This window comes from Strix uralensis, chromosome 29, assembly GCF_047716275.1.
Source record: "Strix uralensis isolate ZFMK-TIS-50842 chromosome 29, bStrUra1, whole genome shotgun sequence".
NCBI classification, from domain to species: Eukaryota; Metazoa; Chordata; class Aves; order Strigiformes; family Strigidae; genus Strix; species Strix uralensis.
Window position 1 is genome coordinate 3,542,932 of NC_134000.1, and position 17,360 is coordinate 3,560,291.

At 40.2% G+C, this 17,360-nt stretch overlaps 1 protein-coding gene across 1 annotated transcript in view; it reads right to left on the reverse strand.

Annotated features, from left to right (window-relative positions):
• Positions 1–17,360, reverse strand: part of TTC17 (tetratricopeptide repeat domain 17) — a 59,483-nt gene that overhangs the window by 7,358 nt on the left and 34,765 nt on the right. The window contains exons 17-22 of the mRNA XM_074852498.1: positions 6,002–6,172; positions 5,120–5,370; positions 3,929–4,094; positions 1,315–1,435; positions 827–986; positions 264–347 (exon numbers count right to left, since the gene is read on the reverse strand). Coding sequence (XP_074708599.1) covers positions 264–347; positions 827–986; positions 1,315–1,435; positions 3,929–4,094; positions 5,120–5,370; positions 6,002–6,172 — 953 coding nt within the window. The remainder of the gene's footprint in view (positions 1–263; positions 348–826; positions 987–1,314; positions 1,436–3,928; positions 4,095–5,119; positions 5,371–6,001; positions 6,173–17,360) is intronic.

Below are 17,360 nucleotides of genomic sequence, written 5' to 3' on the forward strand. Positions count from 1 at the left end.
CTACAGGGCTGGAAACTTTGGGAAATCTGACAAGCTTAGGTTTTAGTAGAAAGATATGCAAGACGTCTGACAGTGTAAGCACAGGATACTGCTCAACAAAATACCTGTGAGGGCATTACAGATGCTGAATAGACACAAATCCTTAGTCCAACTACTAACACATTCCTTGACTGGGACTTTAGACAAGGTTTGAGACTGGATTGACCACTACGTCAGTCATGAGTGGTAAGCCCAGACTTCTCATTTTTCTCATTTACACATACCTTTTCCAAAGCTTTGGCTATTCGAGTACCAACTTGTTCTAATGACTGTGGTGAGTACTGGTCTTTGCCAAGATTCTGTAGCACCTGTGAAGAGGAAGAACAAGTGCTTAGATGCCAAAACCTGGTAAGAGATGTCCCTCACTTGTTGGTTGCTTTTTCCCCCCAGCCTTTTACAAATGGTGTAACCTGTTCCAACCTAAACATCGCTGTCTATCTTGAGTTAATCCTATCTGTATCATCACACAGAGTTATAACTCCATGGCACTGAATACTAAGAATGGTAGAAGTTTGTGTATGCTCAGTTGGACTTTTCTTTCACTAATTCATCCATCAAGAGCTATAAATACAAAGACACTAACGGTGTTTTAGGATTTCCCCCAGATTGTAGATGGCTGGGAAAACACTCTGGTAAAATACGGCTTTCAGCTTGCATTGTTCTTACAGTTTTATTCAGGCATTTACTCACTGAAGGTCACTTTTGGAGACAGGGCACTGAGCTCAATGTGCCTTGAATCAGCCATGGTGTGGCCATTTCTGAGTGACAGCCTTCAACTCTGGCATACCTCTTTCAGTTGACTTTCTCCAGTGTAATGCAAGCTGGCCCGACTAGAGACACCTTGTAGGTGGTCCAAAGTATGCATACTGGCTGGTAGGTTTGGGTTACAAAGGGGCTCCATGGCTGGTTCTTGCAGCTGCGTGGCAAAATCAATGTGTTCTGTAATGCTGCAAAGGTCATAGAACAAGTTAAATCAGTCAGGAGAAGAAAAAAGAAGAGTCATTACAAAGTTCTCTAGTGAGACTGCCCAGAACCTGGCAGAACCTCATTTGAGTAGCTCAAGAAGCAAGAGAAACTGGACCTTCTGTCTGCACTTGCACTTTTCTTTGTAAGTGTATTGATGAAATACCACATACTGTATTCAAACTTTGTTGAAATCCTGGCAGTTCTTGCTTACTTTAAAATACTGCTAAAATCTTCGGTTTATGCTACTGAAGGCCATGTAACTGTCTTGCTTTCTGTAACTTATTTAAGGTTCATATACAAGATACTTACTCAATGTTTTTAGCAGAAACAGCAAGCCATGTGCTGGCTACAGTTGTAAGCTCTACCCTGCGGAGTTTCAGGCATTCATCAGGACTTGGCCAGCCAAGGCTACGATAGTCACGTCTTTTTCCTTGTGAAAGGGGAAAAAAAAAATAAATAAATAAATTGAAGAAACTGTCTGGAAGCAGAAAGGCATTCTGCTTCAGTACAATGATTTACAAAATACTTTCTACCAGTAGATACATTCCTTACGTTATAAAAGTCACGGTTCTGCAGCCAGATTTAAGAACATTCCTGAACCTAAATGGACTGAATGGAACTTGTGCAATCCAAAGACAGAACTGGATCCTACGCAAGACAGATGAGGAGGTGGACTTTTAAAACCTGTTTCATTACACTTTTTCAACAGCTACGCATTAAGAACAATCGCCACTCTTGTTTACAGGTAATGTCTCTACTTAAATGCCCTTAAAGAAAGTTCGTAAATGAGTCATCGTTTATGTTCTACAGCTACAGTAAAAACTAATAAAAGTTGATTGTTCCATCTTCTGACAATCCCAGGTGAAAAATACTGTCACGTCTTTTCAATGAATATTGTTTAAGACACAGTGGCTTTTACTGCATTCTTACACTCAAGATAGCAACACTTCTGAAACTATTAAGCAATTACACTTCAGCCATCTCATTTTGCAGAGAAGTTAACCAAGGCAGGGAAAGGTAAATAACTTGCTTTGTGTTAACAAATAGATCATTGGGAGAAACAAGAACCTGATCTTCACATTTGAACCAAAGCCTACTGAAATCTTTCCCTTACTGTACCAAGTCCTAGGAATCCAGCTTGTGTTAACTGTTAGGAAACGTTTTCCTCTCATATCAGAAACATCCGGACTGTTTGGAACACAAGAAAAAGTCATTGTAGCTGTAAATTCGCACAGTGGGAAGCCAAGTTTAACAACGTGCCAGTCTATCGCACCAGCTACGTAGGCAGTATTTCAGTATTTATTTCTAGTTACCTGAAATTTTGCCCATTTGGATGCAAATCCTATTTCCCATGCAAGTAAAATGCTTCACCGTGATTTTGCAAAATAATGACGAAGTCTGTAATACCATGTCTTTTGTAAAGTATTCTGATTAAAGGAAAATTAACATTGCGAAACACTGGGAAACTTCAGAGGAAGATGATCAGTTCTCACCACCACCGCTGGGAACTGACTGTGAGTTCTTATTTGCATGAACAGCAAAAGATAACGAGAGGTATGGAAACACTACACGGAGACGGTTCAGTAGTCTGAGAGGCAGTCAAACACAGGACAGCTAGCATCATCTCCCTCTTCTACCAGGCACTCCTCAGGCGACCTCCAATATGTTACTTAAACTTTTGATGATTTAGTTCTTGTAAAGAGGATGTCAGTGGACCCTGCCTCACAGGAGGGTTAGGAAGATAACTACTTTACAGTCAAGAGAAGCTATGTAATAAAGCCACAAAAGTGACTCCGGGGAGAGGAGATACACCAAGGAAAGGACAGGTGTGTGCTCATAAATGATAGTCTTTTTTCATGTAATTCCTTCCCCCTATTTAAATATTTAATTCAGTAGCTTACATTTGTCAGTTGCTAAAAAAAGAGCTTGTTAAAGGTTTAATGGAAAAGCCTTGAAAATGTGAAATCACCTTCTAGGTCATCAAATTGTCAAGGACTAAAACGTATTGGAGAACCCATCTTTGCTTACACATCAGCCCTACGACATAAAGATTTTACCTCCATTGAAATCAAGGTAAGACAAAAAGTATGGGGGCCAATTCCTTCGGTTCTCTTCTTTGGCATCATTAGGTTCCAGCAGCTCTAAACTTCACCCCAAGCAATTACGTGCTGGTGATTTCTGTCCACCTGAACACACCAGTGGAACTAGCCTGCACCATAACAACAGACCACTCTCCAATTTCTGTTACTCAGCTAGCAAGAACTCCACCTCTCTCTCCAAACTGCCTCATCTATGTTGGTGCAAATCTCCACTTTTCTGTAACTCCAGTCTTCTGGAAGTTAGTCTAAGTTTTCTCTTATCACCAAACCAATTACAGCAGAACACTTGATTTTTTTTTTTTTAATTTTGTTTTTATTCGATCAAGTTTTCTACCTTTTGTTTTTGAGTTGTGTCTCTTATGTGTCGTCACTAATCAATTCAAGCTCTCATCCTGCGTGTTTCCCTGAAGGTGTGTCTCTCATCTGACTAAAACTGAATGGGCAGAGAAGTTAGTTAGAAAAAGATCATTAAACCCCCCTCTGTCTTGTACAACTTCTCACAGTATCTGCCTCTTTCATTTGCGACTCTTACCACCTCATCCCAAAAGTTCTGGGAATTAACTGGAAAGTTTTCACTCAGCAGATAAAAGTTACACTGCACTTCATGAAGAAGGTGCAGATGGAAGCGATTTCTAATTTTTCCATGTACTCATCTAGAAGGCATAGTTCACTATGTAGTCTTTGTGATGCATATTTATGCTAATAAACCATAAATATAAAATAAATATAAAATATAAAATATAAATATAAAAGCTGCAAAGGAAATAAACCAGAGTAACACAAAAGCCGCAAACGACTTGCATTCTCTAGAAGCAGCAGGTTACCTATTGGTCCAGGAGAAGGTATCTTTGGTCCACTGATCTCCAGGGCAGTTTGGTAAAAGTTTTCATTTTCTCCATTAGTCCCTTCTTCCCCGTTTCTCCCAACTGGCTCCTGGAGATCCAAGCTTTCAGCTTTTGGTTTCTTTAAACGTTTGACCTGAAAAGTGATCTACCAAAAGAACAGTATTGGCAAGGTTAACAGTGAGAAATACCTTGAACATTATCAGCTCCAATACACTACTCGTTTTAGCCCAAAGATTCAATTTCAAAGATGTTACAGATGACATCTGTCTCTCTCTCTCTTTCCCTTCCCTTTCCATCTCAACCCATTCTCTAAGCCTGCTCACTTTCACTGCATCACACCATGAAAACAAAGCACACAACTTCAATCTCCAACATAAAAGAAAACCAATTGAACTGCTAGAGAATTAAAAGGCATTTTTTATTATATATTTTGTTTGTATCTCGATGACAACAGATATTTCATTGTTTTCATGCTAACAGGAACTACTGGTTAGAAAATTTTCTCCTTTGTAACTGTGAGCAAGAAGTTTGACAGCACCCAGCATCATTCAATGCCTAAGCTCTTGCTGCTGAAAATCAACACTTAAGATCGTAGAATCATTTAGGTTGCAAAAGACCTTTAAGATTATCGAGTCCAACCACTAACCTAACACTGCCAACTCCATCACTAAACCATGTCCCTAAGTGCCACATCTACACATATTTTAAATACCTCCAGGGCTGGTGACTCAACCACTTCCCTGGGCAGCCTGTTCCCATGCTTGACAACCTTTTCAAGTGAAGAAATTTTTCCCAATATCCAATCTAAACCTCCCCTGGCACAACTTGAGGCTGTTTCCTCTTGTCCTATCACTTGCTACTTGGGAGATAAGACTGACACCGACCTTGCTACAACCTCCTTTCAGGTAGTTGCAGAGAGCGATAAGGTCTCCCCTGCGCCTCCTTTTCTCCAGACTAAACGATGTCAGTTTTAGTGATGTGGAGGCCTTTCCTTTAGAAGACAGATGGAAACTAGTGGTTCATTTCACACAAGCCATGAACCAGCTCTCTGAGGCCCACAGGGGAAGTTCCTATATATATTCCAGTGTTAAACCCCCTGAACTGCCTCATCTTTCCCTCCTCCACAACAGTAAGTTGGTACAAGACCCAAGTTAACTCATCCAAACTTACCCATTCAGCTTCATCATCATCACCACAGTCCCCGAAACAGGAGGTAGCTAGCCCATCCTGAGATCCCTTCTTTAGGACCCGGATTCCCTGCAAGTCCATCCGACGACCTTTTACCTCCAGTGCCCCTTCAAAAGCTTCCTGAGGCCAAGAGTTTTCAAACTCATCCACCAAAGCCAGCATCTCTTCAGACATCTGATCATCTTCTAACCCCTCCACTCCTTCTGAACCGTTGCTTTCTGCAGTGACTGCGTCTAAGAGGGAACACCACAAAAACTTCAAAAATTCTCTTACTGCTGCTTCTACAAATTGTATAAAAAAGATCTTTTTTTTCTGTGACCTGACTTTTCCACTTGCCCAAACCAAGTATCACTGATTACTCACTGCACACTGCAAATGGAGAGGGGGACTGCAAAGAAGCATCAATAGTTGCTTCAAAAATCAACACTTCTAGACTACTTGCATCAGTTTCCTTTCCAAACCAGAACTCTGTCTGAGTGAGTAACCATGTGGTATCTTTTCTCTACATATGTGTATTAAACACCGAATAAAATGCTCTGTACCTTAACCATAGACACTTTTTCTTCCCTTCTGTCTGGCACATCTGATACAGAATTCACTAAGGTACAACCAACATGCGTTTGTAGAGTCTTGCAAGAAACTACATCCTTTAGCTTGGAAAGCCTCTAAACCTTGATCTCATTTTTTGATTTAATGCATTTTGATGTTAGACTTAAAGAACAGGGAAACTGGTTTTAAGGGTTACTTTTCGCTTTACAGACAGAGGGTGGGAAAACGTAGCTTCTTGCAGCAAGGAAGTCAGCTTTTCTGAAAAATCTAGAAACGGATTCATTTGTGAGCACTGATTTTGTAAGGCTGACTTACTTTCCAGTCTCAAGAAGGAGGGATCCCTTGCTGAACTCTGAGTAAGGACTTCGGGATCCTCTGCACCTCCCTCAGAGAGTCCTTCTGCCACTGCTGTAACTGACTCATGCTGGTCATCAAAGTATTTCTCCTTGTCATGACCGTCATCTGGATTTTTCTCATGACAGTGGCCTGAAAGAGAGAACTCCACTGATACACCACGTAAGACCACTCCTGGATACAAGCACAGAAGCTGTACTGCAGAAGCTACAGTCTTCTAGTTTTCTACATAGGATTTAACAGAATATTTCTACAAGGTATCAAAGACTTCATTCAGTGACTAAAAAGCTGACCTGCCTCTTGACAAGGCAGATCACCTCAAACAGGAAACAACGTCATTAGGTACACACTGTGAACTACTGAGGAAAGAAAAATCAGGTATCTTTTGAGAGAAGGTTGCACAGTACATAGAAAATTAATGTGCTGGTAGCCACTCCAATGAGCATTTCCAAGACATATTTTTAGTGACACTGCACCATACGTGGGAGTTGCCTGCCATATGAACTTCACTTAGACACCATAATGTGCACCGTGCTTACGTGCAAAAGAAAAAGGGCCAAGGCAAACTGATATGGGATTGTCAGGCTCTGATCTTCTGTGCCAACGACAGACAGTATGTAGGTAAGGCTAGCTCGTTAAATAGCCAAACAAAAGCTATGGGTATTAATCTGTGCCAAAAATCAGAAGTTTCTTCAGCTGAAAATTTAACGTCTTTAATTGTGTGGTAAGGTTACAGGTTCAGATTCCACCAAATACAAATATCTAGGAGTAACACTGGAAAAATCCAAATGTAGAGCCAGTGATGAGCCCATAAAAAACCAAAGCTGCATACATGCAACACTAGCCTTTGAGCATCCTTCAGTGAGACACCCTTAAGCTTTCACAGAGTTTGAAGGGTAGCCACCTTCAACTTTGTAGCAATGTTTTTGATCTCGAATACATTTTAACTAAAGATCTCAGATTTTCTAATAATAATTACTGGCCAGTCTTCCAGGGCAAGAAGCGTTCAGAGAGCTGCTCCCCCTGGGCAACCTCCAGAGCCGCCCAGGCAGAAACAGGATTGCCCACGCGTGCGAGAGGCTGGGGAGCTGCCCCGAACCCCACCGCACTACGGGACTGAGATGGACCAGGGCACCTTGCCCACTGTCACGCGGAAAGCCTGTCCCCAGGGAGAAAAACATGCACTGTGTACAAAGCTGCTGCTCTCAAACCCCTCCTTCCTTTATCTCAGTCGCTTGCGAGTGAAACAGCATACGTATACAAATGAGTTAAGCAGCACACAGCAAATCAAAGAAAGCCTGAATTAATGCAAGATTCTCAACTATGTTTCCCATTCTATCCTCACGAATGCAAATTGCATTGCTCCATGCATATGGAAAGCATTATTTTTTTCAACTGGCAGCATAAAATACGAAGAATGTGAATAAAGTAGAACAGTGACTCCTTTCTTCTCCATGCAATGATCCCATGTTACAAAAGAATATTTTTAGGTCTCACTCTTTCATCAGGCCAGCAGGACGAAAGGATGGTTGTAACTCTCATGTAAGGGTAACGTGTTCCAACGCTTCTCAGCTAAGTAAAACTATAGCTTTTTGCTGTATGCTCTCTACTTTTGCATCTGTGAACACTCCGGTGGCATCTTTGGAGGAGAAACAGACCAGTAATTTCTGGGGGTGGGTGCGTGTGACCAAGTCAAACAAATAAAACTATATTCATAAACTGTCAAAACTTTCTTGCCCTACCTTTTCTGCCGTAAAGAAGTCAGTGTTATGAGTACATACACAAAACAGAAGCAGTTAACTTCATAAACTCTTTTAACATCTGCCACACAGTCATACTCTGCCTTTCCCACTCTATCAGTCATTGAGTCTTTCTTTACTTCCCTCCCCACCTCCCCATGCCATCAATAAAAAATTAATTGGTTCATTACAAAAATTATAAAATAATCACTTCAATATATGGAGATCCTCATGTTTAATTTATGAGAAATGCTGTGCACAGAACCCTAAAGCTGAAACTAGTCCCCCTGTCTGACATCAAACCAGCCTGATTGTGATGCAAGTCAGGTGCTTCTCAGTAATGCGATGACCACAGTTCCCTTTGCCGAAGGTCAACTCATCGTTAGTATAGAGAAAAAAGCAAAGGGACTGAAAAACAGACAACTATTTTAAATTGAAATGAAACCACCAAAAAGAGAAAAAAAGCTGGAAATAGCAAGCAGAAGGAAAAAAAACAGATGACACTTAAAATTCTACTTAAGACCAATTCTGTTAATGTTAATTTACAAACACTGACAGCTAAAACCAGACTGGATCAGAGTACTGGCTTTCTTGAGATCTGAGAGCTGCTATATATAGAAACCTGAGTGCCCTAGTTTTTTTTCAAACTGCTGTTTTCAGTTGTCTGACGTCACTGGAGAAAAAAACCTGCTGGTTGAAAAAACCAATGGAAGTTCAAGATCTCTGATGAGCGTCCCGTGAAGCTGGTGGTGCTGAAACGCTGCAGGCGAGGACTTTCCAGCTTGCATCAGCCAGATGCCTGAAGACCAGTGGGGTAGATCAGCAGGTAAGAGTGCGAGAGCAGCAAGGGAACAACGTGCCCCCGAACTCCAGGCACATTCAGTGGCTGTAAAACATTAGTTGTAGCATTGCAACACTTACAGCACCTCAGCCGTGTGAAGGACAAAAGTGACTGCCAGCCTACAACTGCTCACCTGTGTATTATGTATTAACATTTCATATATCGTGATTGTCTAACCACGCACGTGTGAATTCCAGGTGTAAAGACCCGGTACAGCGATATTGCAGCTACAAAACTTGGAACTCTGAAACTACTTCACAGTACTTGATCAACCCAGCTTACTCCATCCTGAAAACTTACTAGAGAAGGATCACCTTCCTGCTCATTTACCTTCTGAGAGCAGCTGTTGCCACTGTTCCTGCTGATTCTGCAGAGCTAAGAAAGGTCAGAGGAAAGTGGATCATGAGACCTGTTTACTATGTTCCAGGCAGTGAAACAAAGATGCTATAGAGATGATGCAAAGCAAGTGTCTGGGCCTTTATTTAAGTGATGGAAATAACACAAATGAAGAGTCTGACTGTGCCAGGTTAATGTAGAAATTGGGAGGAAAAAAAAAAGAGAATAGTTCTTAAATTATAAAGCAAATCCACTGGATAGAAAAAACAAACACAAACTCTAAACTGACACATCGAGAGCTTGGAGATCAAAAGCAGAATACAGAATTATATATTAAAGGTCTCTTTCTCATATTGTTCTAGTTTGTAATTTTTTGGGGCCAATGTTAATGCATGTGTACAGCATTAGCACAATAAACATTTTAAATATAGGAAAGATCTGCTAGATCATTCCATCTAATATTAACCACCTTCTTGATTTTCAGGACCCCACTCCAACGTCCATCGAAGCTGTGGTACCTACTGCACTTGCCAGGGCTAAAAAACCCCAAACAAAAAGTCAAACTTAAGTTCTTGTTTAGGAATTGGATATATCCAAACTCTTAAGCTGAAAGCCACTTAGTGTAAGGAAAGAAACACCCAGAGTGTTGACATCTGTAGCAAGGAAGGAGAAATAGTAGGAAAGAGAAGTGATGCAGTAAGTTATGTTGAAGACTTGTTCCATCTGTAGAGGGATAACAAGTATTTGTTCTGAATGATACTTCATATTGCCACATTTCTCACAAAAGTCACACTTGGAAACAATTATGAACTTCCCCTGTTACATATAAACTTTTTTGGTACTACCTGGGGTTTTCCTGTTTATCTCCTGAGGTACATCTGACAGAGAGAATGAGGCCTCACTAAATATTTCCACTGTTCGACTCCTATATATTAACTTAAGGTAGATGATTTGGTGTCAACAGCATTGGAAATAAAAAGTAGAATTATCTCCAAGTGTCTTTGGTCAGCACAGAGTTTTTACTGACGTAATTCTTTATTTGTCAGTGCAGAGCTTGCAAAATATGGCATTTCTAACTACCATCTATGTTCCAACATACAAGGTTTAAGAAAATTATTAGCTCCTAACTTCTTATGATGAGACAAATGAATTTCCTTAAATTGTTACATATTTAGAAACTATGATGGCAGAATAATGCTTCAAAACTAAAGTCATTTAAAATTTAGATACTGATTTTTTTTTCCCCTACCACTTGAAATAAGCAGAGCTGGATTATCTCTTGAATGAATGATTACAAGAGTCAAGTGACTATTGCTGTAGTCAGTGACTTGCATTAGATTATGCAAAATGCAAGTTATCTGGAGATAAGTGTCACTTAAATGATGTGCCCCTTTATGGTTAAACAATGCAAAGAGAGAACTCTACTTAATACAGATGTAAGTCAGCCTAATACTCGAATTGTCAGAGCACGGAACAAACTGAACCCAAGATGCTAACAGGAGTTATTTATTAACTCCAGACTTGTTTTTTGATACACACTCAAAACTGGTATTCCCCACAGTGAAATTCAGTAAGGGTAGTTATCTTTTTTTATAGCAGGAATGACATATCACTGAGCTTAACGGAAACAGGTTTTAATCCCTGCATGCAGATGAAAAGTCTCACCTACAGACATCTCAGGAGCAGTGTATCGATAAGCAGTCGTCTTTTTACTTTTGCTAGACGCTGCTTACAGAGATGCAGAGACATGAGTCAAAGGAGGTGGTATATTACCACTTTACACATGAAAATGAGTAACAATTAATGCTGCTCTTAGGTCATGTGAAAACTTTAGGAGTGCTCACTGCTTGGGTGACACTGCATATTTAGAATTAGGCTAAAATATATCAAGTCTAGAAATTAAACTGAAAACCAGCATATTGTCACCCACCACCTTTACAGAACAAGCCTTGCTCAGTCCCTCACGTCACAGGCAGTATCATTTACCAGGGTTTACAAAAATAAACTGGAATGAACGAACTCACCTACCAGAACCCTTTTTTTGCATCTAAAACTCCTTTGATCTCAGTCATCAAGATTTGGGCTAAACTAGCACCTGAAGAACTGTCTTACTTTCTGCACCACGGTGACTTCGCTGCAACATGACTAACAAGCCAGGGCAGTGCTATGGGGAAGTGCTGTTTGAGAGACCATCCTTCAGACAACACAGAACACACAAACTTTGACTTTCAGGACAATGTTAAAACTGGTGATTAACACACTTCGTACCCAAATGACCTTGACGTTTCAACGTGCAGGTGATAATTTCCTAAAGATGTTGTGAGCCATTAACAGTAACCATGTTATTCCAATCACGTATGAACTGGTATTTGACTGCAAAACATTTGTTAAGGGAAAAAAAAATCCATGCCAATTATTTTGAGATGAGTTTTAAAAGCAATAAAATGAGCAGGAAATAGAGAAGAGACTTATCTTTAGCAGCTATTGCTGCTCTGCTCACCTTAATTATAAATTAACATGGTTCTATTAAGATTTTGCTCTAAAATTCATGCATTCCTTTTCTTACAGTTTTCCTGCAAAAAATACATATTTACACTTCAAAATGAATTCCATGATTAAGCTCTGAAAGCAGAAACTGCAAACCACTTATGACTGAACAGGAATGTCATCAGAAACATTACAGAAAGGTCACAAGCCATTAACTGCTGAACTGCAAGACAGCACTGTGCTCCAGAAGCGATGCCAAAGAAAATCTGGTGCTTTCCACACACGCAAGGATAAAAAAACCCCACCAAAACAGAGTTCTCAGTTTATTTTTAGTGAAAAATGATCAACAAAGTGACAAACAGAGCAAGGAAGTAAAGGGAGAAGAAAAGTAGAAGTTCTTAATTACAGTTACGTGGCTATGCAACACTGAGCTGTGAGTGTCTGACAGGTCTGATTTAACTGAAGAGAAATACATGAGTCCTGCTACATATTCACTGTGCACTACAGGACCCAGAAAAGATACAAAGCAGACGGGCAACCTACATCTGCAGAAGCATAAAATTGTTGGAAGCCTTGTTGCAGGCTGGAAAAGGCAAACAGCCTACCCACTGCTCACTGCACCCAACAGCATCACCGACAGCTTCATCAAGGCACGACTACACTCCCTAACTTATTGTTACCTCCAGTACCTTTTACAGCTGTAACATACTGGATAAATCACTAAAAACAATTTATCTACTACCCACGCATCACCTTTGTTACTATTCTGGAATAATGAAGGACAGATTGTAGTAAATTCCCTCTCTGGTCAAGTGTTTCAAATTAAGTATCAGTATGGGTACTGGCAAAGAATGGTGAGTGTAATGCCCAAAATTTAGACTGAACTTTTGGTTTTCTCCCCACACAGAAACACTTGTTCATTTTTAGCTTTTTTCCTTTAATATAAACCCTTTGCAAAACTGGAAGTTATGGGACAAAAATAAACATTTTCAAAGGACAGGACATGCTGCTAACTGAAAAATATAAGCTAAGTATAAAGAATGAATAATGAAAAGCAATAGGAAGTATTTTAAAAGTTGATTTTCATAAATTCCTGAATTCTCTGAATTTCCCCCTTAGCTAAGCAGTCAGTGGCCCTTCTTCAAAGATGATGAGAGGCATGCTCAAAATCGGGTAGTCAGAAGAGTGTGCTACATCAGTTTTGGTTTGATGCATAGCAAACAACAGGATGAGGGTTTATGTGGTCAAAATTTAGACTCAAGCACACAAAATGAAGCATACAGAAGTTCTTTCTTTTTTATTATTTATTCCAACAACAGGTTTTCAATTAAGAGGATTATATAAGAAAACAATTGTTCTCACTTGTAGGGAAATAGTTTTAAAATCTGATTTGAAGCCAAAAGATGCCTCTGAATTGGCTTAGCTATAGATTTAAAGATTCTGTATTCGTCTCATTACAGCAGTTCTGATTAAACCTTTCAAAACATACAAATGCCAACAACACATAACCAGATTTCTTGTTCGTATTAAGTGAGAGAAATACCTCATCATTGCATAACAGAGCAGTTCCTGATAAACAGACACACAAATTCTCCTTATGAAATATAAAAAAGTGATAAATAAAACATGGAAAAATATTTAAAGAGGAAGCCAAACCTATTTAACTTAGAACACAATGCAGTTTAATAAGGGATATGCATGCAAAACGTCTTGAAGAATTCAGTAGACTACTTCGTAACAGAGTAGAAAATGTCAACTGTCCCCCCCCAACACCTCTTCCACAGTTAAAAACAGGGAGGGGAAAATCAAAGAGGTTGACTACTTAAAGACTTCACTCTCCTCCTTCCTCACCACCCACTAAAACAGGAGCTTGTTTTTTCAATGATGCACATTTAGAAGCAATAACTTGCTCTATGATGCCTGGGAATAGGGCCCAAAACGCAGAAACATCTAAATTTAAACTCTCCAATCCTGTCAGTGGATAAAAAAAGACCAGAAAATGTCTCTTTGGGGAGACCCTGGTCCTATATATGGAGCAGGGAGGTAAGTAGCACTCCAGTCTGAACTTCAGACTGTGCCTCAAGAATAGCTTGATTTTTTTTGTTTGTTTTGGGGAAGAAAGGAAAGAGAGCAAGAGAAACAAGCACATCTATGTTCTGAAGATAAAGGCTTGTCCTCAGTGACTTTTCCTATGTGCTAAATTTTTTTTTTTTACTGTCAGATGAGAAAACAGTTACTCATTAATTCCTTAATAAACACTCACCCACAGTAGACCACAGTATAATGTGTGTTATGAATATCAAACTACTAATACTTAGTTCCCTGCACACAACGCACTTCTGAAATCTGTTTCTGATTAAGCCATGGACATTCCTAGTTAAGGATCACTAGCATAAGCAAAGGTAACTGTGGCCTGCACTTGTTTTGCTCTCTTTCTAATCTTTCCTCCACCATACCTCTTCCTATGCTAAACATTAAATATTTTGTCAGATCCTGTGATACCTATGAACTCAAGTTTAAGAGGGACTTTAAGTACAACAGTAACCTACTCATGAGAAATGGCATCGTGTAGTTGAATTCCACAACAGTTAACTAGTCACTGTTAGCTTTCCACTGCTCCCAACATACAGGGGTGGCACTATAAAGCCAAGTAACGGCCTTAAGTGTGTGTCTTTTGACTACCACTCTGTCTGTAAGGTTTACACCGTATGTTGGGATTTAAACAGTATTCCACAGGGAACTGTTTTCATATTTTTTATTTTAAGAAAATATTTTGGATAGGCTGTATTTATGTTTATCTGTGTATCTCTTCACTAGGTTATACTGCTCCACAGAAGCAGATGAAGAGTCAGACTTGGTCCATGACTTTTTATAGATTTGTTTGGGATAGATATCCATGCAATCTCCTCCTAACTGGAGATCAGAGACACTGACACACTCAAATAGCAAAACTGTGTTAACTGGTCAGGCAGGTATGCCCCTTGCTCCTAATCTAAGACAGCTTTAAAGTGCTTAGCAGTTTGTCTGACAGGCCACATTTTATACAATTCCATGAAGAAGCAGGGTTGTTGCTGTAAGATAAAAAAATTAATCCTGGTTTTGAGGGAGTAATGAACAAGAATCAGGTTAGTCTTTTCTTAAGTCCAGGTAAGGAATACCTGTAGAAGATTTTGACAAGAATACTGCCAACCACCCTAGTTTAGGATTCAACAGGAAAATACTCTCCTCACACTGCTAGAATAGAATGAAGCTATGGAACAGTGCCTGCAGAAAGACTAGGAATTTTTGGAAGAATGTCCCTTCTCCCCAAAACCGCTGCATTCAAGAAGCATCAATCTCTTCCTCTAGGGAAACTTTGAATTGTCCTAGTTTCAGTCACTAGCAGCCAGAATAGATGATAGATTTAAAGCTTTGAGGACAGTCAGAGCACAACACAAACTCACATGAACCAGGCAACCAACCTTAAAAGGAAAAAACAAATCAATAAAGTAGACAGATCAGGGGTAGTTAAGTGCCTGGCACTCCATGGCTCAGCATGCAGTGCTCATTTTAATCTGAGCACATGGCATTGCATGCTGCTTTGAGACAATCTCAACATGACTCATTATAGGCTGAGGCTACACATCACCACTTTACAAGTTCTCAGATTTAAGCCAAGTGAATACAGCCTTCAAGGTCTTGGCACCTTGTTAATGACACTAAACTACACCTTGTCAGTTCTCCCATACGTGGGGATCACATATTTAAACCAACTCACTAACTCAGTCTGTGTGGCTTTACTATGAAGTTGTTTGTGCAACTACATCTTCCTGGAGATGTAGCTCTTAAAAAGGCTATTGAACATATGCAGTTGTTGGGCCTTTTTAAAAAGGTCCAGCTCTAGGCAGTGCACACTGTTCAGGTTCAGTAAGAATTTTTAGCAGCTACGTGCAAGAAACCACCACTGGCAAAAGCAGCCTCCTAAAAGAGATGAAGACACAGACAGTAGCAAATATGTCTCATTTTCTCTACATTCCTATCAAAAAAAAGCACCAAAAACATTGCAGGGAAATGTTAACACATCTGATAACTGAAGGTAGCAGGTTTTGAAAAATGTAATTGGGAAGAGAACCTTTTCCCTTCCACTCTACCCCAATGATCTTCCTCCTACTACATGAGCATGTAGTTATGCTGAAGTAACTGAAGGATCTACATAAGATATCATGAAGAATCAGCTGCACTATAAAGGCAGATAAAAATGGGAAATGTCATATTTAGTTTAATACTGTACTGCTTTTCCTTCGTATATGAATAGTTCTGCATCAGTAGACTCTCACTGAACTCTCCTACAATTCTAAATTCCCTTCCACTGTGCTATCCCCATTTCCTCAGTTACTCCTGCAGCTGAGGCCATGACTTCCTTCTCCCACCTCTGCTAGCCTGTAGCCTTCTGATCCTGGGAGAAGACCGAACGAATACAGAACACTAAATATCGCAGGCACACCATTCTTAAGAGAGCGTGATGCGAAGTGAGACTGATGACTGTTGGGAGAAGTTGTTAGGTACACTGTCATGCTGTAAATAAGCAGAGTAAGTGTGTAAGCTAGCCATGATTTAAAGAAATTGCCTAATGTCAGCATAAAAAGATGCTGCAGACCAAATTCACCCATTAGCATGTTTAGCAATGCAAAAGAAAGGAAAGGAAAGACAGGTTTCAAAGTGAGCCTGACACAACGCTATCCGTGTGAGGTCCTTCACTTTCGACCTCCTTCAGCCACTCAAGAGATGCTAGACAAAGACTTTTCAGGGGAAGATCTGATTTATACAGTAGGCACCAAAGCAAATAGTAAAAAGTATCAAAAAGCCTGCGTCTGGCCAACTGGCTTCCTCATCACAGCACTAAAATTTTAGAAATGCCATGATTATTGCAGCAAAGGTGGATGGTAGGAACGGCTTCTTCCCTTGCTGGGCTACTGATGCAGAAATGGTGGCACAAAATGGAAAGAATAATGGGGGTCACATTATTCCCACAGAGCACGTTCTCACAGAAGATTTCTCCAGGATCTCCCAGTCAGAGGCACATCTGACATTTCCTGATGCCCCCACCCCTTAGGGATGTCTGCGTCCAACAGGACAGAAAACAGTCCTCATTCTCCCATCTCCCACCTGCCTGCATTCAGTAAGACGTTTCCATTCTACACAAGTACAATTTAACCTCCTCTTACTCCTTCAGCACCGCAGAGCCCAAATACGGTGACCCAGACTCCGCTGTGCAGCACCAACACATCTTTCAGATGGACTGACACTGGATGATCTCCGTTGTCAGAAATGCTGGAGGGAGAAAGAATCCAGCTCGATTCTCAGATCCCAGGTGGAACCTGCAGGTTCAACAACAGGCACGCGGGTGCGCGCATGTGTGTGTTGGGGGGAGAAATAAGTAAGTGAGTATTTAACTTCAAATGATAACACTGATTTTAGAACTGCTGCTGTTTAAGACAGAACCCATTTTCTCGACGCTACTCTTAAATGACAATGCAAACATTTGCCATGACATGCTTCTGAGAGCTCTGACAAGCTTTGCGTGCTTCACAGAATTCTGCTTGTTTAAAAACCCTACTGGGCTTGACTATTGTGTTTATACAGATGAACTTTCCCATAAGGCAATGGAGAGAGAGTAAAAGCAATAGAGAAAGGAATGGTCAGAGATCCCATCCCTTCCATTAATATAACCACATCAGTAAGAGTACTAAACACTTGTGGTAGTCTAAATAAGGCTCGGGAGCACTCAAGAATTCTGCCTTTATATGATATGCAAGTCAAAGAAAGAAAAAGCTGAATTTTAAACAGACAGTAGTGTTCAGTTCAGAATCCCATACAATTGGCATAGAATCTGGGCTTTTGCTTCAACTAAAACAAGATCAAATTCTGAGCTAAGCTC